General features: G+C 36.2%; 2 protein-coding genes across 2 annotated transcripts in view; one reads left to right on the top strand and one right to left on the bottom strand.

Annotated features, from left to right (window-relative positions):
* LOC126763972 (saccharopine dehydrogenase-like oxidoreductase) overlaps positions 1-24,890 on the bottom strand; it is a 123,776-nt gene that overhangs the window by 56,236 nt on the left and 42,650 nt on the right. The window lies entirely within an intron of this gene.
* On the top strand, positions 17,234-19,253 carry LOC126763945 (nucleotide exchange factor Sil1). The gene is made up of 2 exons (XM_050481724.1): positions 17,234-17,554; positions 17,613-19,253. The coding sequence occupies exons 1-2, from the start codon at positions 17,440-17,442 to the stop codon at positions 18,839-18,841; spliced, it is 1,344 nt and encodes a 447-aa protein (XP_050337681.1). The 5' UTR covers positions 17,234-17,439; the 3' UTR covers positions 18,842-19,253.

Below are 24,890 nucleotides of genomic sequence, written 5' to 3'. Positions count from 1 at the left end.
TCTAAATGTTTCTTAGTTTTTTAATTTATATGAAATTATAATATTGGCCTTGGCTCAGTTAATAACACATGTAAGTGTATGCAGTATTTTTTTCTTTTTAAATATTTTTATTTTTACTTTTCGGTTTTATTTTTGATAGCAAAGTTATATTATATTTACTTTAACATTTTTTTCTAATTCTGATGCATATTATTTTTGTAATTTTTCGTTAAGTTATAATTTTAACTTTTTATTTAAAACAGTTTTTAATTAAATTTTTATGAACAGTTTACCTGATTTGGTGAGGGCGTTTTGTTTTTATTATGATGATCATGACAAATTTTATTTATTTTTTTAAATTTTTTTTTTTTAAATTTCTCCAATTTATAAAATTTAGATTTTTTTTGATAATTTTTTAAATTTTGAATTTAAATTTTCAATATTTTTTAAGTTTTAAATTTTTAACAATGTTTAAATTTTTATTTTAATTTTCAATATTTTCTGTATTTTAATTTTTAAATACTTTTTGTTTCATTTTTTAAGTTCGAAAATTCGAATGATCATTTCATTATATAATGATTTATAGCTCATGACGTATTTTACCATTTTTTTAAAATAATTTTTGAATGCATATTTCTAAAATATACGATATATAAGTAAAATTTATATTTTCTATATTGTTTTTTCTTTGTTTTAATTTTTTTTGAAAACGGTATAAAATAGGAACTTTTTTCCCTTTTTTGAATTTTTAGTAATAACTAACTTTTAGCTCATTTTTCATTTTTATTATATTAATTTTATGTATGTACACTTTTACATCCACCTTTTTGTGAAATGACCAACTGATTAAAATTTTTCGTTATTGATAAAAGATAATATTCTTTTTAACACTATTCACTTATTTAGTTAATTGAATTAGATAATGAAAAATCAAAATTATAATTCTTAAAACCAACATCTTACAAACGTGCATGACTGGAAGAAGTATCCCGTTTAATCATTTTCGACACTACTAAGGTTCCATCGATGGCCACTTTCTCGCACGCTTCTCTTCCTCAAGAATGGGTATATCATAGAGAAGGTTCATGTGTTTCACCACACCACAGAAAAATTATTAGGGTGTTTCCCCACATTTAACATCAGGGGACACGAAAATAGCAGAATTGAGCATTTTCAGTATTAAATGAGAAAAATTATGCTATTTCCGATGATAAGGAATGTACGCTTACAAATTCGTATATTCACAATGCGCAAACGACTCTGCATATAATTTATATACATACATATATATATATATTTTCTATATACATATGTATGTACATATTTTATATCAAAGCATACAAGCATGTACGTACAAATTGAACTATTTCTTGATGAATTCCTGAAAATCTTTGGGAATATATGTTAACATGGCAAATGTTAACAATTACTAAATAAACCGTAATCAGCAATAATGAGCAAATCATAGCGGAAATGCATCTTTAGTTGCACAATATTTCCCACAGCAAAAGCCAGACGCTTTCATCAGCATAAAAGCTCATTTTTCGGCGTGAAGCGGAAATCCAACACGCGCAACCGAAATAAGCCAATTCGGAGAATCGGCAACAAAGTCAGCAGTTGGTCAGTGCAACTTAGCTTAGCTTTTAAGTAAATTAATTTTTAAGTTCAGTCTTAGCTCTGTAATGAAACGAACAAGTAATAAATAAAATTTTTTTTTAAAGAAATTAACATAAAATTTCTTAACTGGCGCCCAACGTGGGGCCTTCGCTAGTCGCGTTTCGTATCAATACAATTCGCGGGTGTATCCACAAGTCTTGGTTAAAAAGTTTGTGCTGTCGTGATACTCAGCGGCTACCATTAGAAGACAAGGATAATACTTACCACCCCATAGACGGCGAAGGCTTGGGCTAGGGCTCAACAGAAGTGCAGGAAAAGAGGCCCCCTAGTCGCCAATAGCAAACGGGAAGCGCAAGACGTTAGCCAGCCCAGGAGAATGTTCCTGCTACTAGAGTAAGAATTAATTTTAAGTGTGAAACAAACTATGTTTAAGAAATCTTTAATGCAAAGGTGAACACAATCTAAGAATAGTGACATAATTTCAGAAAGAGAGCGTAATTCAGAAAAAAAATAATTGAACTAGACGAGATAATATCATATCGAAAAGCTAACTAAAAGTGAAAAATTTAGAAAGGAAAGTTTTAACTCAAAACAAAATAAGCTAGGGATAAGTTAAATTTTTAAAATAAAAAAATGATTAATAGAAATATATCAATCATGCCAATTAATCCTGCCAACCTCGTTCGGCCACCAATACTTAATGCACCCCAAGGGCCACCAGCACCTTGTGGTCAGCCTCTTGCCTCTCCTAATTCATTCTCGATGGATGAGTTAACTACCGTAATCACAGGAATTGTGAACAATGTCTTAAGGACTGAAGGGCGAAACATGGTTTAAGCCGCCCTTAACCCAAATTCCAACTTTTCAAATTTCACGGACATTACCATAGACTCAAGACTACCCGGGAATGTCTCTGAATTAGACAAAATACCAGATGTGGTACGATGTCTTCGGGAGTTCTCCGGAAATCCGGGAGAATTCACATCTTGGAGGAAAAGCGTGGACAGGATCCTCCAGATATATGAGCCTCAAAGAGGTACCCCAAAATATTATGGCATCCTCAATGTCATTAGAAACAAAATCGTGGGCAATGCCGACATTGCCTTGGAGTCCTATAACACTCCACTGGATTGGAAGGCGATCTCCTGTTGCCTAACATTGCATTACGCGGATAAACGCGACCTTGGTACCCTTGAGTACCAAATGACCCCTCTCGTACAGGGTAGCAATACAATTCAAGAATTTTACCAAAAGGTATATTCTCATCTCTGACTAATTCTGAACAAACTGGGATGCATGGAAGTCGGCGCAGAAGCCATGCACCTTCTAACTCGTACGTATAGGGATAAAGCCCTAGACACGTTCGTTCGCGGACTCAAAGGAGATCTACTGAGACTCCTTGGAATGAGGGAACCAGCAGATCTCCCTCAGGCACTCCACCTGTGTCTCAAACTAGAGAATCAAACCTTCAGGTCACATTATGCCTTGAGCAATAATAACAATATCAGCAGGAAACCACAAGAGTTTCGTCCACCACTACCTCCCAGAAGGATGAACAATGAGTTTTACCCCGAATTGGCATACATGCCCCAACCATGGTTGTACGCAGCCACTCCACATAGACCACCGCAAATGAATTATCAAGTTCAACGCCAGCAACAGGCGCCCCAATATGCACAACAGCATTACAATCCACCACCACGTCCTTTGCATAAGCCACAGCCACGTCCAGAACCAATGGACATTGACCCATCACTGCGAACTAGGAATATTAATTATATGAATAGGCCACGTAATAATGACCCTATTAACAAAAGACCTCCTCCTGGCAACCCTCCAGCTCCTGTGCCCCCTAATAAACTCCAAAGGAATTTCCATATAGATTCCGAACAACCCCAAGCTTACTATCCTACCACAACAATTGACAAGCAGACGAACGACAACTCTAGCCATTACGATGACGAATGTTACAGAGACAGAAATGATGAAGGTCAGGACGATAGCTACATAGACCCGACTGATTTACATTTTTTAGAATGAGTCACTCTTCGCTGCCAGCAGAGCGAAGTTTCACCTCATTCGCCGAACTCCTTGATAACTCCGTCTACGAGTACAATTTTTCAGTCTACTCCTCCACAAAGAAAAAACAAATAGAGGTATTTTTCGGGAGAAGAATCTCCACAGACCCAATCCAATTTGAAAGAGCTAGGGAAGAAATTATCTCGGAACTAAAAAATAGACAACAAAAAGATCTTTCCTACCATAATAAAGCCCGTCATCCAATTAAAACATATAACCCTGGAGAAACAATTTACGTTAGGATAAACAAACGACTAGGAACCAAAATATCTCCAAAATTTAGAAAAGAAATAGTAAAGGAAGACAAAAATTCCACCGTTTTGACAGAATCAGGAAAAGTAGAATAAGAAGAATAAATCTTCTGAAGACAGCAACGATATCCAATAGCTCCCTTTTACTTGGAGCCGTTGCAACTATCATTCTCGGTATAATATTTTTTCGAAAATTCTGGAGAAAGCACCAAAACAGAATAATCATATCTTCAAGCCTGGACCTTAACCAGATGCCCCCGGCGAATATTGATCTTAAGGAGATCAAAGATCTTTCCAATGATCAAAATACTTACATCAATTTTAACAACCTCCCCTATTTTTGATAGGCTCTCGGGACGATCGCTTTTAAGAGGGGAAGTGTTAACATGGCAAATGTTAACAATTACTAAATAAACCGTAATCAGCAATAATGAGCAAATCATAGCGGAAATGCATCTTTAGTTGCACAATATTTCCCACAGCAAAAGCCAGACGCTTTGATCAGCATAAAAGCTCATTTTTCGGCGTGAAGCGGAAATCCAACACGCGCAACCGAAATAAGCCAATTCGGAGAATCGGCAACAAAGTCAGCAGTTGGCCAGTGCAACTTAGCTTAGCTTTTAAGTAAATTAATTTTTAAGTTCAGTCTTAGCTCTGTAATGAAACGAACAAGTAATAAATAAAATTTTTTTAAAAGAAATTAACATAAAATTTCTTAACTTATATAATAGTCTTGTTTATGCTGTTACCTAAATATTTAATTAATGTAGGTTTGATAAGATATACAATACATATTTATTTACAGGCCTTTAAAAGTTTTGATAACATGTTAAAAGACCAAGCGGTCGCACATATTCACGTATGTAATTATGTGTGCATGTAAACAAAAAGAACCATACGCCAAATGTTTGTACATTTGTCCACTCACAACTTTGTATGTAAATATGTACACTTATTGTTTCATGCGAAATCTCCGTTGTCACGGGAAACCAGTGGCCGAAGCTCACGCTTTGTCAAAAAGTCAATGCGTTGAAGGGCTGACGTGACAACAAAGCGTCACAACATTGTGTTGTTGGTACAAATCCGAGCTGTGCCGAAAAACACAAACGAACGAACGCCAATTGTCACTGCTTCTCTTGTCCCTGTAACAGCTTCTCCAACAAACCAGCGCGCAACAATATTTTTAACATTCCTTGACAAATACAGTCAATCCCGGTTATGTGCCACAATCAAAGATACAGATATTTGTAGTTAGTTAAAAATAAAAATATAATATGGCACATAAGCGAGTGCGGATACTGAAGCGAGTGGTACTTAAAACAATAATTTCTATGTACATATTTCAAAAAACAGACCGTGAGATGCAACTAGATATAGGCAGTTGAGAGGAATGATTTTCAATTAATCGGAGTACTACTTAACCGGGAATCACTGTACACATAAATCAGAGGAATATTGAATATTTTCATTGATACATATCTTGACTTCAAAATCGACAAACTATGTTGTCAATTTTATTCTAATGTGTTTGAATACTTACATATATTTGCGGCGTTGTCACTTTTTCCTTCTCATACAAATATCAGAAATTGTTAAATTTATGATTTTTAGCTTTTCCATCGTCGCCAAAAGACGCTTGTAGGCAAAAGCATGTTCGGGGAGATGTAATGGTGTTTGTTTTTATGAATGAAGCAAGTTTTCCTGTTGATAGTGTGCTGGCGTTCATGAATGGAAATATTGTTGTTAGGTGTTTTTCTACAAATTTGAGCATCGACTATTTGGCTGCCATATTGATTTGTGACGCTGCTGACGCAATTTCAAACGATTGTTGTTTTTGTAAAGCAATGTTTGTAGTTTTTGGGGGTGACATATTTGCATGTGTACGCATACATATGTATACAAGTATGTAGGTTTGTGTATGCGTTATTTGTGTACCAATGTCATACGCATTTATTTATGTTTGTACATATGAGCAGAGCGCACATGTTACTATTGGCAAGTGATAATATGATTTGAATTCGCGAAAGCGAACATAAACACATGTGAATATAAGTTTTGAATGATAAAATATACGATTAATGTTCATTTATCACTATTGTAATATTTCATTTTTTAAATAATATTATGATAGTTTGTTATATAAATATGTAAGTATGAATATATCTAATTCAAACAAGTAAGGAAGGGCTAAGTTCGGGTGTCACCGAACATTTTATACTCTCGCATGGTAAAGTGATAATCGAGATTTCATTATCCGTCATTTACATATTTTTCAAATACCGTATTTGTGTAAAGTTTTATTCCGCTATCATCATTGGTTCCTAATGTTTATACTCGTATTATACAAAGAAGGCATCAGATGGAATTCAAAATAGCTTTATATTGGAAGAAGGCGTGGTTGTGAACCGATTTCAGCCATATTTCGTACATGTCATCAGGGTGTTAAGAAAACATTATATACCGAATTTCATTGAAATCGGTCTAGTAGCTCCTGAGATATGCTTCTTGGTCCATAAGTGGGCGGCGCCACGCCCATTTTCAATTTTTAAAAAAAGCCTGGGGGCAGCTTCCTTCTGCCACTTCTTCCGTAAAATTTAGTGTTTCTGACGTTTTTTGTTAGTCGGTTAACGCACTTTTAGTGATTTTGAACATAACCTTTGTATGGGAGGTGGGCGTGGTTATTATCCGATTTCTTCCATTTTTGAACTGTATATGGAAATACCTGAAGAAAACGACTCTGTAGAGTTTGGTTGACATAGCTATAATAGTTTCCGAGATATGTACAAAAAACTTAGTAGGGGCGGGGCCACGCCCACTTTTCCAAAAAAATTACTTCCAAATATGTCCCTCCCTAATGCGATCCTTTGTGCCAAATTTCACTTTAATATCTTTATTTATGGCTTAGTTATGACACTTTATAGGTTTTCGGTTTCCGCCATTTTGTGGGCGTGGCAGTGGGCCGATTTTGCCCATCTTCGAACTTAACCTTCTTATGGAGCCCAGGAATACGTGTACCAAGTTTCATCATGATATCTCAATTTTTACTCAAGTTACAGCTTGCACGGACGGACGGACAGACGGACGGACAGAGACAGACATCCGGATTTCGACTCTACTCGTCGCCCTGATCACTTTGGTATATATAACCCTATATCTGACTCTTTTAGTTTTAGGACTTACAAACAACCGTTATGTGAACAAAACTATAATACTCTCGTTAGCAACATTGTTGCGAGAGTATAAAAATAATTAAAAAATAGGCTTTATTTTTACATTAACTACGAATATTGCCCTGAAAAAGAAATTTAATTTAAATGTATTCAATTGCACATGTATTCATTAATATGCACAAAAAGAATTCATACGAATACACATGTTTGCATATAAACGAGTAAAAATATAAGCAAAAGAGCGAACATACGTCTGTTAGAGCAATATATAGTTTTGGGCATAATTTTTATTCCACGCTCAGCTCTGTTCAAGCGAAAATGTTAAAATTTCTCCTGCCGAGCTGGCAGTGGTGAAACTCCTCCATCTCGACCGAGTTAGCCAATAATATTTTACGTTCTTCGCGCCGTGAACCTTTTCTATTATAAACGTTCTCTGCTATTGATATACATACGTTCTCTGGTATTTGTATAAACACAGCTAAAAAAGGTAACAAACTTTGCTAAAAGCTTTTACACAAAAGCTCTTCGAAATATTCTGTCAGAATGACTTAAAAAATTAATTAATGAAATGGAAAGCAAAACATTTTCACAATTCTTTTTCTTGGAAAAGCAAGAAATGCTTTCTTTTATGACATGTTTAACCAAATCGTTTTTTTTTGGGATGAAAATGCACTAACTTTCTTCTTATTTACTGGTGTAGACACTGCTTTGGCCAGGCCTGTCCAACATACGGCCCCCGGGCCACCATCCGGCCCGCATAGGCCCTTCATCCGGCCCGCCATCTCTTATAGTCTTTGGGCATCCCAGTTGTATAGGCCTGAAACACGTGATGGATAAAGTAGTGCAGACAGTTAATTTTATACGCGCAAGAGGGCTTAACCACAGACAGTTCCAGGCTTTTCTGGCTGATGTCGGTTCAGTTCACGAAGACATTGTATACTTCAGTCGCGTTCGCTGGCTCAGCAGAGCAGCTACACTAAAACGATTCTATTCCCTGCTGGACGACTTAAAGATTTTTCTTGGCAACAAAGACCAAGAAATTACTTTCCTTACTGATGAGGAGTGGTTGGCTGATCTGGCTTTCCTGGTTGATATAACCAAATATCTTTCTGATCTTAACTTGAAACTGCAAGGGAAAGACCAACTATGCACACAGTTATACGAACACGTTCTAGCTTTCACATAAAAGCTTTTGTTGTTGGAAAAGCAGCTGGAACAAAAGCAGTTGATTCATTGGGAGACCTTATCTACAAGAAAGCAAGACACCTTGGATTTTGACAAGTACGTGTTGATGTTACAAAGATTAAGGAACGAGTTTGACGACAGATTCGCAGACTTCAAATCACAAACTCCCTGCATGAAAGTGTTTCAAAATCCATTTGATGTTGAAATTGAAAGCGCTGCGCTGAGTTTACAGCGGAAGTTAATAGAATTGCAAAGCAGCTCTCATCTAAAAACAGCATATAATAATTGTCTTCCAAACTTAATTGAATTTTACAAAAAGTATATTACACCCAGTCAATACCCAAACCTTACTAAGCTGGCTATTCAACATATTTCTTTATTTGGTAGTACATATGTTTGCGAGCAGCTGTTTTCTCGCATGAAATTTAACAAATCAAAAACCAGATCATCTTTATTAGATAGCCATCTTAAAGGCATTTTGCGCATAGCCACTTCTAAAACTCCAGCTGACATAGATGCGCTATGCAAACAGAAAAAATTTCAAACATCTCATTAATTAGATTTTAAGAATAAGAATATCTTTATATGCTAAGGCCATAGTTACATTAATAATAATATATTAAGATTTATATGATGTTGCTTTTTATAAATAAATAAATATACCAAAACTGAAGGTCATTTTATTTTTTTTTGGCCCGCTACGGTTATAAAAATGCTAAACCTGGCCCTTCACAAAATTATGTTGGACGGGCCTGGCTTATAGTGCCCATACACGAGCACACAAGTGCGTTCGATCGGTATGAATTCGTTTGCCCATACACGACACACAAATCCATTTTGCGTCCGTTCTTCGCAGAGTTAACATGTGCGACAAGGCAAGCGGAACATTTCTTGGAATTTATTTCTAATGTAGCATTTTTATCTATTTCATGGAATTTCGTTAATAAGTTATTCCAACTTTTATTTTTCTTACACTATGTATGTATGTATATATATGAGCGCTTAGGCAAAAAGCGAAAACTTTGAAACTTTGATTTCTCGGTTTTTCATTTTTACGATTATTCTTAATTGGCGGGCAGGATAGAAAAAAAAACTAAACGTCCTATGGAATTAGGGCAAAGTTTATTATCATTGACATAAAATTATCTTATATTTAAACTAAAAAAAATATTAAGAAAAGTCAAGTTTTAACATATTTTTAAACAGCATAAAGTAAAATTCTTTTGATCAAAAGCCACTACTTATTAAATTTTTAATAAAATTTTAAATTTTATACTTTTTTTTGGAGTTTTTTTAGTTTAACTAGAAGATAAATTAATTAATTAAATTCGACGCAGTACCCGCCGGGGGAAGCAGAGGAAGAGGAAGACCTCCACTCCGTTGGAAGGACCAAGTGGAGAAGGACCTGGCTTCGCTTGGAATATCCAATTGGCGCCACGTAGCGAAAAGAAGAAACGACTGGCGCGCTGTTGTTAACTCGGCTACAATCGCTTAAGCGGTTTCTACGCCAATTAAGAAGAAGAAGAAGAAGATAAATTAATAAAAAATATGAATCTCTTTGAATTTTTTGTTTCCGATAGAAATTGCGACCTGCATCCTGGCCGCCGTCCGAAAAATGTACATGCGAGATGCATCGGGTAACAAAGATTTCGTATCCAAAAAATTTGTGAAAGATGTTCAAATATATAACTATAAAGCCTAGAAATTTCGCTTGAATCAATAATTTGTTTCCCTCCCAAAAAAATCCTGAAAAAAAAAAAATTAGTTTTTTGGAGCCTCGAAAGCAGGCTCTCCCCTTAACTCTTGCCATTGTCCGCGATCTTCACTGTTCGGCGACACGAGAGAAATGAGATTTTGTGCGCCGACAACGCCATACACGATAAACATGTTCGCGACCCGATCGTAAAAAATCAAACAATTTCGCGAAAATTGATCGGTACGCGAACAAGCCCATACACGATAAACCGCAAGCGCACACATACCGATCGAACGCACTTGTGTGCTCGTGTATGGGCGCTTTTAGGCGATTATAGCCGAGTTAACAACAGTGCGCCAGTCGTTTCTTCTTTTCGCTACGTGGCGCCAATTGGATATTCCAAGCGAAGCCTGGTCCTTCTCCACTTGGTCCTTCCAACGGAGTGGAGTTCTTCCTCTTCCTTTGCTTCCCCCGGCGGGTACTGGAGGTGGAGTGTTTTCGTCCATTCGGACAAACATGACCTAGCCAGCGTAGCCGCTGTCTTTTAATTCGCTGAACTATGTCAATGTCGTCTTATATCTCATACAGCTCATTGTTCAATCGAATGCGATATGCGCCGTGGCCAATGCGCAAAGGACCATAAATCTTTCGCAGAACTCAGCGTTTGAAAAACTACGCTACTCTCGTAGCATTTCATTTTACTCTTGCTACCGCTCTCACTTTGTCGGGAGCCGCAGCATAGCCTTAGCATAGCAATGTAAAGTATGTGCTCTACTCTGCTCCGAGTTTTGTTAGGTAAAAAACTACTGCTACAGCTCCCGAATGTGTTTGTTGTTTTTTTTTTCTTTTTTGCTATTTTCTGGCATTTACAAGTATGGTACAAGTTGGTATATAAAAGAAAGTCGTTTATAAGTCAAGAGCGTAAGAAGCAGGGTAAGGACATAGGATACATTTTATCTCTTTATGCTAAAATTCAATACAGCTCATAAATACAAAAATTATATTTCAAATCATAAGCATTTGTTCAAAATTTATGTAACAATCATTTGAAAATTTTAGTCATTCAAAAATAGAAAGAAATAAGTAAAAATTTTCATTTCCAAACATGCTTAGTATATGGGTTATACTGATTTTGCTTCTTAACCAGGTAGTTTTTTATTTTAAGACGAGCCCGTCCGATATATTTAATATCACAACAAAAAATGGCATTGGAATTTTCATCGTCAAGGCACTGCGGATACTTTGCTAGATTATTGGTCAAGGACGCAAATGCATTCATAACAAACCAAACGCGATATCTAACGTAAAGATTAAGCGGAATAATTGGAGTGTTGATAAAAAGGTTTATTATAATTTTAGATATACAGAAATCTTTTTGATTCTTTGCAATATACATTGAAGTATGTATATGCGTACAATTTCAAACTGATTCTTCCTAAAAAATTATAAAATTACTAAATATTGGGAATGGTAGAATAGAACTGCAAATACGCAGTGCAATGGATTAAAACTGGTACTGGTAATCAGTAGATGAATATTAACCACGTGTATTCCAAAAGATAAAGGCGAGGTATCTAAACCTGATTTTTCCACGAAATTCGCATTTTTTTGTATAACTGACAAGAGCTACAGCGTCTAAAGTCAAAGCGATGCCATAAAATACCTCTGATCTGTAGGAATTTAAAGATAAAAAACCAAGATTGCAGTGTATTTTCTATGGAAAATTTTTGACATGCCTCGGTCCAGTTCTTAATGTTAATATGTAGGGCTAAAATTTTCAGGGAATTTTTTTTTTGGGTATTTCCAAGGAAATTTCGTGACGGGACCGAACAAAATTAATAATTCAAAAAAATAGGAGGATAGAATTCATAAGAAATAAAAAAATTTTCCCAAAAATAATCAAACTTCAACCGTTAATATCTTTTAAACGATTGTGTTTACGAAAAAATCATAATAGACCTTTTTTGTAGAGCATTCAATTTCCTACAAAATCTAAGGAACAAAATATTTTTTCAAGTAGTTGGAAGCGAGATATAAATTTTTCTATCTGATAATAAGAAAAAATAGAAAACTGTATCTAGGAGGACCTTCCCGTTACAATTAAAAACTCATGTTTGGAGAGCCTTTCTTTGAGGTGTCTAGGAACCTATTTTTCCGAGTACGAAACGAAAAAAAACAATTTTTTTTTATTCACTCTATTGTCCAGTCTGGAGAAAGCAGAACTAACGGCGCAGGTGTTGAGGCCGATGATATCGGCAGACGCCAGCAGCTGTACACTCTTATACAAGATTTTATCTGCTCGATTAGGTTCTGCAGCTCGAATTACTTTTTCCAGCAGCAGATTGAAGAAGACGCATGATAGGGAGTCGCCTTGTCTGAAACCTCGTTTGGTATCGAACGGCTCGGAGAGGACCTCCCCGATCCTAACGGAGCTTTTGGTGTTGCTTAACGTCAGTTTACACAGCCGTATTAGTTTTGCGGAATAAAGGCAGCTCCTTTTCGTGCTGTCGAAAGCAATTTTTTAATCGACGAAGAGGTGGTGTGTATCGATTCTCCTTTCACGGGTCTTTTCCAAAATTTGGCGCATGGTGAATATCTGGTCGGTTGTTGATTTGCCAAGTCTAAAGCCACACTGATAAGGTCCAATCAGTTTGTTGACGGTGGGCTTTAATCTTTCACACAATACGCTCGATAGAACCTTATATGCAATGTTGAGGAGGCTTATCCCACGGTAGTTGGCGCAGATTGTGGGGTCTCCCTTTTTGTGGATTGAGCAGAGCACACTTAAATTCCAATCGGTGGGCATGCTTTCGTCCGACCATATTTTACAAAGAAGCTGATGCATGCTCCTTATCAGTTCTTCGCCGCCGTGTTTGAATAGCTCGGCCGGCAGTCCATCAGCCCCCACCGCTTTGTTGTTCTTCAGATGGGTAATTGCTATTCGAACTTCTTCATGGTCGGGCAATAGAACGTCTGCTCCATCGTAATCGATTGGGGAATCGGGTTCGCCTTCTCCTGGTGTTGTACGTTCACTGCCATTCAGCAGGCTGGAGAAGTGTTCTCTCCATAATTTTAGCATGCTCTGGGCATCGGTAGCTAGATCACCTTTGGGGGTTCTACAAGAGTATGCTCTGGTCTTGAAATCTTCTGTTAGCCGCCGCATTTTGTCGTAGAATTTTCGAGCATTACCCCTGTCGGCCAGCTTATTAAGCTATTCATACTCACGCATTTCAGCCTCTTTCTTTTTCTGTCTGCAAATGCGTCTTGCTTCCCTCTTCAACTCTCGGTATCTATCCCATCCCGCACGTATTGTGGTCGATCGTAACGTTACGAGGTAGGCAGCCAGTTTTCTGTCCGCTGCGACACGGCACTCTTCGTCGTACCAGCTGTTACCAGCCATACACTAACTTTAGAGTATTTTAAATAATTGTACTAATTATCTCCATATCACACAACTACATATTTATTGTTTACAATTTTTTGAAATATTGAATGCCTATGAAACAAAGCTAGTATTTGAGTTTACTACATTGCCATGTGTGTCCAGAGAACGTAGTGAACTCAAGAATGATGGAGAAAGAGATTACGCAAAGCGCATGTTTGTTTTCAGTCAGCTGTTCTTGCTGCCGTCACGGTTGACTTATTATTCGCCCGCGCCTTTGAATGTGAATTCGAATTGTATTTTCGCGTGTAGTATTAATTGTGAAATTTTATATTTTTTAAAATAAGTTGCGCAGTGTTCGGATGCAATAATAACAATGTTAAAAATAGTGCTACGAAATGGAGATTTTTCCATGTCCCTTAGGATAAAACAGTACTAAAACAGTGGATTCATTTTTGTGCACTTCGCGCCAGAAGCCTTCGAAAGAAATTTGCAGTTTGAAATTGGTAATTATAGCATTTTGATTACAATAATTTTACTTTTATAACCAAACACTCTTGCAGATTTAAGTTCTCGGAGTCTAACGAAGTTGCTACCTAGCGCTTTTCTCACGTTAACCAGATTAACTCCTGCAGAGGCTAATGAACGGCAGAAAAGGATGGAGTCTCGTTTAAACCAGGTCGTTTTAGAAAATTTATTTGGCGTAATCAGGTTAAAAGGCGGCCTTCACGATCACCCTGACAGGAAGGAGATCAAGTATAGGCTGCGTTCCTATATACTTGGTCACAACGAAGGACCGATTACAGATGAAAGAAATGTTGAAGTCGACAACACCCCAGATTTGGAAGGGAATTACTTATCTCTAACCGGTAATTATCAAAATATTAAACGTACATTGTATTATAAACCTAAAACTACAGAAAACATTCTTATATAAAAATGTATTGATGTTAACAAATGCAAATATGTACTTACATACATACAAACTAAGTTTTTGCGTACTAACCACTGTTTCTTATCCTAATTGTAATAATAATCTTAACTAACAGTGTATTCCATTTATTTATACGCACGTTTATGTATGTTTATTATATTTTTGCAGGTAATATTTTTCAACGTGTGCCAGTTGATCTAAATTCCGCTGACCCAATTGAAAAAATGATGACTTGAAGATTCTCAACAACGACGGGCTTGAAAGTTTGGCAGGGTACATCTGCCACAATCTTGGTAAAGACAAACCCGAAATTTGTACCAATTCAGAAAATTGTTCGTCTTATACTTGGGTGGATTACCTATCTGGAGGAGGACTTTCAAAACCAACAGATACATATGTATGTATGTATGTGTATGAGAGCCTTGCAAGCAGTATTTGACGACTTAAATGGTACTGATTTGCATATATGTATGTATGCATGTATGTACAAATTACGTCCAGAAGCACTTAGATTTAAGTTAATTTGTAAATTGTAGCACCAAAGTAAAAGTAAAAGAATTGTTTTTCAGAGCTAGAATGTATTTTAGGATTCGTTCCTTAAATAAAAACTTAATTGAAAATATGTACATCAAAAAAAGAAAATTAAATGAGACAATAAATTGATAGTTCGCCACAAAATATTCAATATTTTTATTTGCATAAATGTACATATCGTCACCTGAAATGCAAAATAACGTAACATCACTTTTCGTAGGTTTACAGGAGAAGCAAAAAAGCCGTATAAAAAGAAAACCACTTGAGATATTGAAACAAAATTTTCAAATCTGAATTAACATGAACCTATAAGTATATTTTAGAAAAAAATAATGAAAAAATTAAGCAAATTTTATAGTAGGTGTCTTACGTTATTTTGAATTTTCATTTCTGAAACAAAATAACGTATGATCAATGTAAATTTGTATAAAAATTAAAAATTTGAATATTAGTACTTTTTTTTTAATTTTAAATAAAAACAGTTGCAAGTTTTTTATATTTCATGTTATTTTTATTATTAATATGTACATAAGTACCAGAAAAAATTTTAATATTTCAAGCTAAAAAATGTGGATAATGTTTAATTATTACTTATTAAATAACTAAATATTCAAAAGGTATATTATCATAAAAGTAATAACAGTCTACTGGAATTAAAGCTTCTAGGTCCTGCAGATGTTGCCATTTCTTCTTAGTTATTGTTAAACTTTGCAATAGAATAGGCTGCTGAATTCCTAAAAAAGCACGGGTCTGATTACTTGGATCATGGAGTCGCTAAAACGAACTCTGGCGGCTTCTTCTCTACCCATATTCCGAGGGAGTTGTGGGTGGGAAGAAGCCGTTGGAGAAAAGTTACAGTGAGCTTCTTCATGGATGGGTCAAAGGTGGAGGGGTCTACTGTCAGGAGCTCTCTATCAACTCCAGTTTCTCCAACTTCCTAAGTATTACAGTGTCTTCCAGGCCGAGATTGGAGCCATTAAGGTAGCAGTAGATTTACTACTCCGGAGTACACCCTGCTTCAAAGGAGTGACCATCGACTCAGATAGCAGAGCGGCGATTCCAGCCTTGAACTCATTAACAATGAGAGAATTCAGAGCTGATCGAAGACCTAACCTCACTATCAATAGCATCGAGTGCCATGAGCTAGCAAGAAGAGTCTTACCAGACGCCATCTGCAGAAGCTGTATGGAAAAAGATTAGGTGGAAACAACTCAACACTTCCTTCTTGGCTGTCTTGAGTTAGGGAGGTCAGGACTTAATCACTTGGGGGCGCATACCTTCAGACATCCCACCGAACTGGCGGGAAGCGTTTTGTTAATTTATAAGTTCGAACACAGGAGTTATTCTTTTCTATGGCCTCACAAAGGACTACATACATATGCACATATGTATATGTATATAGTAGTCCACGTTCGATCAATGATGTAGCCCAAACTTACCAAAGCACATTGAACTTAATCACTAAAAATAAACATAAACAATAAATGAAGGCTAACTTCGATATAAAACAAAAAAACACTCTGTTATATTTACATACTTTAGTGATGATACGTTATTTTGTTTAACGAAATCAAGCACTTGATGATCCGTTTTTTTGAATTTTTAATATAGCTTGGGTATTTTTGATCGCAGAAGCTTAAAATTTGCGACACATATGTATGTAATATGATGTGGTGAATCGTAATCAGTAAAAAACTCAATTTTGAAATTTTTGATGATACGTTATTTTGCATTTCAGGTGACGATATATAGTTGAAACAAACACAGCAAAGAGACAAAATTTAATAATACAACGAAAATCAATGAAATGAATATGTAGGTAAATGTTCACTATAAAATATAGAAGACATGCAGTAACAATACCATACCATATGAGCAATGTAGTATTTTGCTGGTAGCAATACTTTGATGTTTCATTGTGGTATTTGTATAAACACAGCTAAAAACAGGTAACAAACTTTGCTAAAAGCTTTTACACAAAAGCTTTTCGAAATATTCTGTCAAAATGACTTAAAAAATTAATTATTGAAATGCAAAACAAAACATTTTTCACAATTTTTCTTCTAGAAAAGCAGGAAATGCCTCATTTTATATGTGGACTTTAGAGAAACATTAACCAAATCGCTTTTTTGCGATGAAAATTGATTAACTTTACAGTATTTGAAATAGTTATACGTATTTTCTCCATAACACACATCTACATATTTATTGTTTACAATTTTTTTGAAATATTTAATGCCTATGAAACAAAGCTGGTATTTGAGTTTACTACATTGCCATGTGTGTCAACACCGTAGTAAACAGAATACAATAATACCTTTACTATGGTATTGTTACTACATGTCTGTCACTGGTATTAGGTAATCAATCAATGATATATGTTAACCTCAAATTATGTATAAAACGTATAGGTAAGAATTGCTTTCGTATTTTTTAAATATCCGAAATGTCTCTGAAATAAGTAAAATACACTGTTACGAGAAGTCTGGTAACATCCTTATGAACAACTGATCAAGAACACGTTGTAAACAAACATACAAAACTCAATTGAAATTGAATTTCGCGATTCTTAAATTATAAAAAATATTATTTAACTTAGTTATTTAAATAAAATGAGATTAAAGTTTTCGGTGATATTATTACTATTTATTAAGTTTGCTATATCTGCTGCCAATGATAAAAACAAAACCTTCGTAGCAACAACCAATTGGCAAGAAATACAAGAAGGTTAGTACACACATTTATTAATTAATAAACACTTTCTGTAATTTATCTTCTTTTGTAGGTCAAATCCTTCCGTCGGGTGTGCATGTACGTGTTAATTTACAAACTGGTAGGAAGGAAGCAAAACTTTTAAATAGTAAAGAAGTAGACAGGAACAATAATAACGGGGCATTGGTAAATGTAGAACAAAATATTTACGAAGCTAGTGCGAAAGAATCCCAGGCGAAAAATAAAGCAAAATCCAGTAAAACACTTTCTGAAGCTTTAAAAAATCTTCCCAAAGACAGTTTAGGTATTGCGTATTCACCAAAAAAACTAGAGCAAATAAAACGCGATTTTAAAACATATAATGAATTGAAGGAATCTTTTAAAAAGTTGCAAAAAGAATTTCGTTCAGATGGTGAACTAATTACAAAACTAATTGATGAGTATAAAAACCTTAGTAAAGAAAATGCGGAACTACCGACAACGTTAAATACGAAAATAAATACACAACTACGAATACTTGAAGATTTGGACTATCTTGTTCACCAAATTGACAATGCATTGTGGTTTATTGATAAAGGCGGCTTAGATAAAATTCTTCTACCACTAGTAGTAAACGAAACAAATATAAATTTACGGACAAAAGCCGTTCGTGTATTAGGTGCTTTAACACTTAATAATCCTAAAGCTCAAATAAAAGTTTTTGAAAAAAATATCGGAAGTTATTTAGCTCAAATTCTTATAACGTCGGAACACTCGGAAGAGTTATCATCAGCATTATACGCTTTCGGCAGCCTTTTAAGAAAATTTCCTTTGGCATTACAAAGAATACTCTCAACATCTGGAACACAAGCGTTGGTAGCCGTGCTTGCAAAAGAATGTGAACTAAAAGTGAAAGCGAAATCTATAACCCTTATAAGCGATATAATTGTTGAAAAAAGACTTGTTCTTTCGAAATTCGCTGAATCGGATAGCCCATTAGCTGCTGCACAGTATGCTGATTTAAACCTACAAGAATGGCTGCATTTGAGTGGTTTTTGCGAAACAGTCGATAGTTTAGTTTCTACACAACTTTATGAACTATTGGATCAACCAGATTTGACCGAGTATTTTGTAATAGGTTTGGAAAACGCGGTAGAAATTTGTGAATCTGTTTGGTCAAAAAGCGTACAACTAAGGCATACTTTATTAACCATAAAAAACCGTTATATGCACACTAAAGAAGAGTACCATGGAGAAGTAGCACAGCAAATTGAAAAGCTAGTTAAAACTCTTTACAATCTAAATAACCGTGATGAACTTTAAAGTTTACACACCTATCAATAAAAACTTTTGTGATAAACTAAATTAAAATATTAACTTTAGCATGTGTACATAAGAATGTTGCTTAAATTAAAGAATTTCAAATTTATTGTATTGTATCTATAAGGGCGGCCTCAGTAAATATGAATTAAATTAATATAATAGTGGGTATGAAATTTATAATTCATCTATGATGCTTGCTTTCTAAAGGACAGTACTTTTATATGATTTAAATTCCGTTGAATTCTTAAGTTGTGGTAATATTATAGTTTCTTTTAAATAATTTATTTCACAGATGAATTTAGGTTTTTTTTTGTTTCGTTAAAAAAAATTTAAATTTGATAAATGCTTTTTGATTATTTCTTCGTTTTTATGGTAATATAATATAAATATACGCAATAAATATTTGCTTTATTTTGTTCACAAAAGTTGAATTGAAAATCTGATATAATATATGTATATGTATGTATATGATTAAAAAGAATATTTATCGATTTCCCATATAAACCTTTAATTTATTTAATAGTTTTAAGTTATTACCTTATTAATAAAGAAATATGTAGTAATAAACAGAGAAAAGACAATTTAGACACTACTAAAAATTGTAATATTTCTTCACAGTTATTGGTACCGGTATCGTAGAAAGAAGAGTTCCTTCGAACCAGAGATGTTATTGGTGCAGAATGTGCGAAAACGTACTTGAAAGTGCCGAAAATCGTTGTTGTTGTTGTTCTAACGGATAACTAATCCCCGTTAGGATGATAAGGGTTATCTAGGTTGTCGTCGACGTCATCTAGCGGGAGGCTAGCAAACGTGCTGTTTCGACGGGATCGGACCAAAGGGAAAATGGTGTTAGATGAATGGGGTTGGCGGAGCATGCAAAATGGTGGCCAGAGCCATGCGAAGACTCATTGCACGCAGGACATAGGTTTGATATGTCGGAGTCCATTCTGGACAAGTAGGAGTTTATCCTGCTATAGTATCCAGAACGAAGCTGCGGAGGGGCAACTCGAGTTCTTCGTCTGCAATAGGTGGTGATTTGACTCCAAGAACGCCATTCACTGGAAGGAAGTCGGTGAAGGTGTTGATAGCTCAACTATGAAAGGCGGTCAGTACTTGTCGAAAGCTAGATGCGTCCGAAGTCCGGTCGGCGTACTGTTCGATGTCGTCGACGTAATTGAGGAAAGGCGGTTCCGCTCCAAGCAGATGGCTGCAGTAGTGGTTTCTGCGAAAACATCCTAGCAAGAACTGCTTGGAGAGGAGCTCATTATGCTTCTTAACTGGAAGCGTAAGCGCCTCACTATGTAAATGTTCGATGGGAGACATCAAGAGGCATCCTGTCGTGGTCCGGAGTGCAGTGTTCTAGCAGGTCCGAAGTTTCTTCATTTGCGTACCACTGCATCCAGGCAACCATATTGGTGCGGCGTAATTGAGGACCGATCTTTGCTCATGTGCTGCCGGCTAGCGACTTGAGAATTTTATTACGGCTTTGTATCTTGGCGATAATTGCGGTCGTATGAGGAGTGAAGGAGCATAGACTACCAAATGTTACACCTAAAATCTTAGGATTATTAACAGTCGGAATCTTGACGCCATCGACTGCAAAATTAAGCTCAAGTCTATCCTCCTTTGTCCAGTTCGTAAATATGGTCGATGTGGATTTGGTGGGGGAAAGTTTTAGGTTCTGTGCAGAGAAGAAACGAGTAAGGTCGGAGAAATAGCTGTTTACTTTTGAACATATGCCATCGATTCCATTGCCCGACGTCAATATCGTGCAATCATCAGCGTTAGTGGTTATGGAAACTCCCTCTGGTGAATGTGTGAAGATGTAGAAGTTAAACAGTAGTGGGGAGAGGACACCACCTTGAGGAACCCCCTGTTTAAATCTTTTCAGTTTAGATGTTTTTCCTCGAAATAATACGGATGATTCACCTCTTCAGTCCTGAAGGGAGCATATTTTTTTCGATGTCCTGCAGTAGCGTTGTGTAATTGACAGTGTCAAAAGTTTTTGACAAGTCCAACGCTACCACTGGGACCACTCTACCGACTTTCCACACATCGGGTATTTGAAGAGTGGTCAGTGACAGGTTGAGGACCTTGGTAGATAGCTTACTCCCGTCGAGCCTATATGCTTTAGCATAAGCATGTTGATTGCATCAGAGCCAATGGATTTAGAAGATTTCGATTTGTTGATGGCATTCTGAACCTCCTCATCGGTGAAAGTAAGTGGCGCGAAGTCGTTTGGCAATAAGCGCAGGCGTAGGTTAACACATCGCTTGGTTTTGTCTACCGAAGGGTTCAGTTTAAATTGCCGGCTAAAATAGCTCGCGCACTTCTTCGGGTCCGAAAAGGCTTGACCATTGAATTGAACTTCACCTCGGTCGTCATGTCTCTTCGGGTTAGACAAAGTTTTGACGGTAGCCCAAAGCTTACTCACACCGGTGGAGAGGTCGCAAGACTTCAGGTGCTCTATCAATTTCGTCCGCTTATGATGGTTTACCAATCGCCGAATCTCCAAATTAAAATCCCTTATTCGGGGATCTCCGGGTTCGGAAACGGCAGCTTCGGCTGGAAATTGGGGCAGGCAGGCGGTTGTCGCACTGTGGTGATGTTTGGCGACGCCACTGTTGAGTGTTGTGGAGCAGCATGGGGTAACGTACGACACACTGCTAGTGCAGGAATTGCACTTAACTGATATGACGTTCTGGCGTAAGACGGTCTTACACACGAAACAGACTATGCGATGAACCAGGAGTTGCTGAGTGTTCTCGCACGAGGATTGGAGCGGGATTAAGGTTGGGGAAATTGGAGTTATGTTGCTTGTTTGAACTCCTGAGGACCGTGGAGGTCCTCCGTTGGCCGCTCGGGGGGAGTGGCGGCGCAGTGCCCGAACTGGGTGCAGATTGCAGAGCCTTAGAGGCTAAGGTCGCAGAAGTGCGTTCGCAACATGGGGGCACAAAACTTGTGGTCCACTCCCTATGTTTCATAAGGCCTCAGCAGGTCTTCGTTCGGGCCCGGGTTGGACTCAATGCCAGCACGAGTAAGGGGGATACGGAGCAACCCTGCTGCAAGGCGTTATTAGTGACGACAAACTTAAATTAATACTCACCGATCCAAACGGGGTTAGATCGCCGAAAAAACAGCCAGATGAAATTCGGGTCAATTCCGGTGCGTACAACCGGCTGTCGTGGGTATTGTAAAACAATAGGTCATACTGTTTGCTGCAAGTGCGATGTTGGCTTCTGTGTTAATTGTTTTAGAGATTTCCACAAAAACAATAACGAAAAAATATAAAACTTTTCACATGAATATACATATAAATATAGTAGAAATTAATTACAAACGGGGGTAGCATCTGGTGCACCCATATGATACCGGCCTAGGAGCAGAATACAAATTTTGGATATAAGAAATAAAAATCAAAACTATTCCCGGTCTATTCGGTTTAATTTTCTATACTACGAAACGATTTTAGATATACTCCCGCGGCCAAGCGTAATTTACCATTAAGAAATTTCTAGCGAACACGTGTTCTATCACTCATTGTAACGGTACTTGTTGCGGTATTGGAATTTTCCGTTAAGTTTTAACGAAGTGATCTCTGACTTACACAAATATAAAATATTAAAAAAAAATAAGTTCTGTCAAAAAAGTAAAAGTAAACCAGAACTAAAAAAAAATGTTAGAAAGTGTTTGGGAGGAGGAAATTTCAAGCAGTGTTTTGGAGAAACTTGTTGGGTCAATGCCTGCTCGTATCGAAGCTGTAATATCCGCTAGAGGTGGACCGACGCCATATTATTTTTCCCGTTATTCTTTTTGAATATGTTGTAATTCCATTTTCAATTTAAACAAAAAATGTTGTTAAGTTATTACAAGAATTAGTAATAATGAAATCAAAGACTTGTGTGCAAATAAAAAAAAGTTGTCTCAATTTAATTTTACAAATGGGCCAGATTAAAGTCAAGAGTTAACCAAATATATTCGAGCCATCTATATATTCCCCGTATTCTATTAAATCCATAAAAAAGTTACCCAAAGAACGAAAAAATTGAAAATAGTGAAAAAATATCAAGTGGTAAGTTACGCTTGGCCGCGGGTGTACATACATGAGCTATTAAGGCAGGCAAACAATACAAATTTCAGAAAAGTAAGTATTGAGTTTTTGATTTACTTTGTATCATTTTGTAAAAATCTGATTAAAATTTTGTCAGCAATAGGACGATGTAAGCACTGCACAGCTTATCAATGCTTATCTTATAAAACAAATTCACTTGTACTTCAAAATGCAAAACGAATAAAGAAGTTGAAAATTTAATTGTTTGTTCACCGACCGTGATTCGAAACGCTTTTAAATACAAACCGAGTTCTAAAACACGTGAACGATGTGAAAAACTCATTAGGGAGATACATTTTGCTCTTGAAAGATTGCACGATGAAACAAAATGCAAAAATCCTATACCGAAATATGCAAGGCCAAGAGATCACCTATTGCAGAATCTAGTGATATATGTATGTATGAACGGTTGATTCGGACAATTTATTGAGAATGACTATTGAGAATAAACGCACCATCTGCATTCATTCTTAACAAAAAACTGTAACAAATCTTTACAATTTAAGTAGAGATTATAAAATTTATTTAAAACTTACCTTCCTCAACAATTTAACGGCTAAATATGTCTTTATGTAAAATGACAGGTGGCGCAGGGTTGCAATTATTTTTTTACGTGTCATTGCACGAAAATAAATATGTGTTTTGGTCTGACATATTTTACAGTCATTGCAAATAATTTTCTGCGTGAGTTTGTTGTTGTGCCGTTGCTCCAAGTGAAAAATTCTGCAATTCGTGCCCGTGCAAGGGTTTGGCAAGAGCAAGAGAATCCCCCCATTGATTCTCAAAGCAGGATCTTGCACCTGCAACGAAAATTATAAAAGAACTCAGGCAAGGGTAGAAAAAATTCGTAGACGTTTGTGAGATTGTGATTAGAAGCTCATAGCCCAAGAAAAGTGCCATTATAAAAAAACAACGCCTGAAGTATCAAAATGCCCACTTTCTTTGGCTCCTAGCAAAATGATGAAACATTTTATGGACAGATGAATCCAAAATCGTGCCATACGGTACAATACGTAAGACGACCAACCAATTCGTAGTACAATCCAAAATATACCACCAAAACAGTTAAACATGGGGGTCCAGTGTTATTATTTGGGCATTTTTTTATTTTTTGGAGTTGGACCGATATACTCGAATAAGGAAACATGGATCGTAGTGTATATGTTCGAAATATGCAGGAAGTAATGTTACCCTACGCTCACGAAGAAATGCTACTACTATCTACTTTGGGTCTTTCAACAAGACAATGATCCAAAACATGAGCAAGATGACTCAGCAGTGGTTTCAAAAAATAAGGTTAACGTCATGAAGTGGCCTACACAGTCTAAATCTCAAATCTATAAAAAATTTCAGTGCGACGTAAAGTAGGCAGTTGCCGATGCTACTTCAAATAATAATAATCAACTTTGGGAAACTGTTGAGCGTGCATGGAACGAACGTACCAAACGAACAATGTAAAAAACTCATTGATTCAATGCATCGGCTATGTGCCACAGTTATAGCCAACAAAGGGCACACTACTATGGATTAATTATTTCTCATATACTTACATAAGTTAATTTTGCAATGAAAATCTTTAAGAATTAAATTATTACCATAAACTTTTACTCAACTGAAACTATAACTACTATCGTTTTGACCGCCCATATATGCAAATCCTTTCGAAATTAAGTTTAAGTAATATTAAAATAAACCAATTTTTAAGGCTTATTTTATAAATAACATGTATGTACATATATACAATTGTTTGCTAAAATAGGAAGCAAAGTAAACATTTAGTAAAAAAACAGATCGACATTTTCTTTATTTTCTGCATTGTGCGCACTACTATTATTTTGACAGCAACTGTAGGTGCATACATATTTTCTTATTTCGTCAAATAGTGCCAAAGTAGTCGATAGTGTGTAAAGTGCCGCCTAGACTTGAAATGGAGGAGAG

This window comes from Bactrocera neohumeralis, chromosome 2 (assembly GCF_024586455.1).
Source record: "Bactrocera neohumeralis isolate Rockhampton chromosome 2, APGP_CSIRO_Bneo_wtdbg2-racon-allhic-juicebox.fasta_v2, whole genome shotgun sequence".
Classification (NCBI taxonomy): domain Eukaryota; kingdom Metazoa; phylum Arthropoda; class Insecta; order Diptera; family Tephritidae; genus Bactrocera; species Bactrocera neohumeralis.
Note: the sequence above shows the minus strand (reverse complement) of the source record. Positions and strands in the feature narration are given on the sequence as shown.

What these genes read in the sequence shown, in the direction of transcription:
- LOC126763945 (XM_050481724.1), top strand. Translation starts at nt 17,440, where the DNA reads ATGAGATTAAAGTTTTCGGTGATATTATTACTATTTATTAAGTTTGCT. An exon ending in TTGGCAAGAAATACAAGAAG is followed by an intron (nt 17,555 to 17,612) that starts GTTAGTACACAC and finishes CTTCTTTTGTAG; the next exon opens with GTCAAATCCTTCCGTCGGGT.